The sequence below is a fragment of the Coregonus lavaretus genome (genome assembly GCF_964263955.1).
Source record: "Coregonus lavaretus genome assembly, chromosome: 16".
NCBI classification, from domain to species: Eukaryota; Metazoa; Chordata; class Actinopteri; order Salmoniformes; family Salmonidae; genus Coregonus; species Coregonus lavaretus.
This window is the reverse complement of record NC_140003.1, coordinates 2258493-2261623: the sequence shown is the minus strand read 5'-3', so window position 1 is coordinate 2261623 and position 3131 is coordinate 2258493. Positions and strand designations below refer to the sequence as shown.

At 46.4% G+C, this 3131-nt stretch overlaps 1 protein-coding gene across 1 annotated transcript; it reads left to right on the top strand.

The window, feature by feature from the left end:
• Positions 1-256: 256 nt before the first annotated feature.
• Positions 257-1703, top strand: LOC311143385 (G-protein coupled receptor 183; the record flags this gene model as incomplete). Its single annotated transcript, XM_084179219.1, has 3 exons — positions 257-608; positions 868-1382; positions 1539-1703. The coding sequence occupies 3 exons, from the start codon at positions 257-259 to the stop codon at positions 1701-1703; spliced, it is 1032 nt and encodes a 343-aa protein (XP_084035345.1).
• Positions 1704-3131: the final 1428 nt, after the last annotated feature.

The window sequence follows — 3131 nt, the reverse complement described above, 5'->3', positions numbered from 1 at the left end:
ATTGAAGAACTATAGTTGTAGAAGTTATTATATGTATTGTTAATATATGTATTAGCTCAGTATTTATTTATTTTTGTCCCTTGTGGACAAATCAGTTTATTGAATTGAATTAGCTGTCACACAGTTTATACTCCAGCACACTAGATTCTTGCATTCTCCACAAAGTGTTCAATGGATCTCAAACCAACATTTTGGGTTATTCATCAGGGTTCATCAACTGTTTTTTTCTCAAACATCGTTTTTCTCAACAGGAGAAATGTCTACCAACAACTCTGTGGACCCGTTGGATTTAAACACCTCTGACACCAACCAGATGTGTGACGTCTTTGTCTACCAGAGAGCTGCCTTCATCATCTTCCCAATCTTCTACTCTCTGGTGTTCCTCATCAGTTTATGTGGCAACAGCCTTGTCCTGTATGTGACCTGCCAGAAGAAGCAGAAGTTCAACTCCACGTCTCTTTACCTGGTCAACCTGGCTGTGTCTGATGCATTGTTCACATTGGCACTGCCAGGGAGAGTCACTTACTACATCAGACAGTTTGACTGGCCCTTTGGGGATTTGCTCTGCAGGCTGGCTACTTTGCTGTTCTTTACAAACACATACTCAGGTAAGGTGTGTGTGTGTGTATTGTATGGGAAAAACTGTGTAAGAGCTGCAGCATACCGCAGTGGGTTGTGGTTATACTAAAAAATAAATTTTTCTCACGTTTATATAAAACATGTACATTTATGCCCTAGTTTTTGCATGTGTGTGTGTGTCTGTGTCTGTCTGTCGGTTTGTTTGTCTGTCTGCTTGCCTGTCTGCCAACTTGTATCTTCTGTTTATTCATCCACCCATCCAATATCCATCTCCCTCTCTTTCACCAGGCATTGCCTTCATGACATGTATCAGTCTAGACCGGTACCTGGCCATGGTCCATCCACACCGGCTACAGTACCTGCGGCGAGTCAAAGTGGTCCGAGGGGTCTGCTGCCTCGTCTGGCTACTGGTGTCTCTGGAAACCGCCCCCCTGCTTTTCCGTACCATGCTCCATGACCACAGAGGCCGACGAACCTGCATGGAGTACTTCACCTTTGAGGGTTCTCGCTCCACCCCTTACCTTCTCCTCCTGGCCTGTACTGTCTCCTTCTGTCTCCCCCTACTGGTCATCCTTGGGTGTTACACCCGGATCAATCTGAAATTGAGCCGCACGGCCAAACAGAACCCACTGACGGGCCGCTCGGGTCGGAGCCGCAGATCCAACAATATCATCCTCCTCATCCTCCTCACCTTCGTCCTGTGCTTCAGCCCCTACCACCTCAACATCATGCAGTTCATGCTGAGGAAGATGCTGGGACAGCCCACGTGTGACGAGCTGCGGTCATTCAAGGCTTCCCTACAGGTAGGACCTGCTAAAGTGAATGTCAGTTGTTGGTCTGTTCGTTGGTCTGTTTGTTTGTCTGTCGGTCGGGGAGACTGTTGGTAGGTCCGTCTGGCTATAAAACATTGTAGATTTACATTTATGCCCTAGTTTGTGTGTGTGTTTGTGTCCCTGCAGGTGACTGTCTCCATGATGAACCTTAACTGTTGTCTGGACCCTGTCATCTACTTCTTTGCCATTAAGACGTACAAGCAGAGGGTGATGAGTCTGTTCAAGGGCTACCTGTCTACCCCTGCCCCCTTCTCCAAAACCACCACAGACAACAGCAGCAGCAACACCTAAACATCAACACCTGAGTGACACCAGTAGGAAGAGACTGTGGTATGTCTTTATTAAACCAGAAGGAAGTCGAGGAAGCCATTGAAGGTGATTGCATCTGGTTGATTTCTGCATCCAAGGTTTGATTTGAGGTGTGATCATGGGTGTTATATTTGTGTACCAAACTGAGAATTTAGTTTTGTGAAAGTGAGCAAAGAGTTATCAGGCTGGAACCTACAGTGGGGAGAACAAGTATTTGATACACTGCCAATTTTGCAGGTTTTCCTACTTACAAATCATATAGAGGTCTGTAATTTTTATCATAGGAACACTTCAACTGTGAGAGACGGAATCTAAAACAAAAATCCAGAAAATCACATTGTATGATTTTTAAGTAATTAATTTGCATTTTATTGCATGAAGTATTTGATCACCTACCAACCAGTAAGAATTCCGGCTCTCACAGACCTGTTAGTTTTTCTTTAAGAAGCCCTCCTGTTCTCCACTCATTACCTGTATTAACTGCACCTGTTTGAACTTGTTACCTGTATAAAAGACACCTGTCCACACACTCAATCAAAACAGACTCCAACCTCTCCACAATGGCCAAGACCAGAGAGCTGTGTAAAGACATCAGGGATAAGATTGTAGACCTGCACAAGGCTGGGATGGGCTACAAGACAATAGGCAAGCAGCTTGGTGAGAAGGCAACAACTGTTGGCGCAATTATTAGAAAATGGAAGAAGTTCAAGATGACGGTCAATCATCCTCGGTCTGGGGCTCCATGCAAGATCTCACCTCGTGGGGCATCAATGATCATGAGGAAGGTGAGGGATCAGCCCAGAACTACATGGCAGGACCTGGTCAATGACCTGAAGAGAACTGGGACCACAGTCTCAAAGAAAACCATTAGTAACACACTACGCCGTCATGGATTAAAATCCTGCAGCGCACGCAAGGTCCCCCTGCTCAAGCCAGCGCATGTCCAGGCCCGTCTGAAGTTTGCCAATGACCATCTGGATGATCCAGAGGAGGAATGGGAGAAGGTCATGTGGTCTGATGAGACAAAAATAGAGCTTTTTGGTCTAAACTCCACTCGCCGTGTTTGGAGGAAGAAGAAGGATGAGTACAACCCCAAGAACACCATCCCAACCATGAAGCATGGAGGTGGAAACATCATTCTTTGGGGATGCTTTTCTGCAAAGGGGACAGGACGACTGCACCGTATTGAGGGGAGGATGGATGGGGCCATGTATCGCGAGATCTTGGCCAACAACCTCCTTCCCTCAGTAAGAGCTTTGAAGATGGGTCGTGGCTGGGTCTTCCAGCATGACAACAACCTGAAACACACAGCCAGGGCAACTAAGGAGTGGCTCCGTAAGAAGCATCTCAAGGTCCTGGAGTGGCCTAGCCAGTCTCCAGACCTGAACCCAATAGAAAATCTTTGGAGGG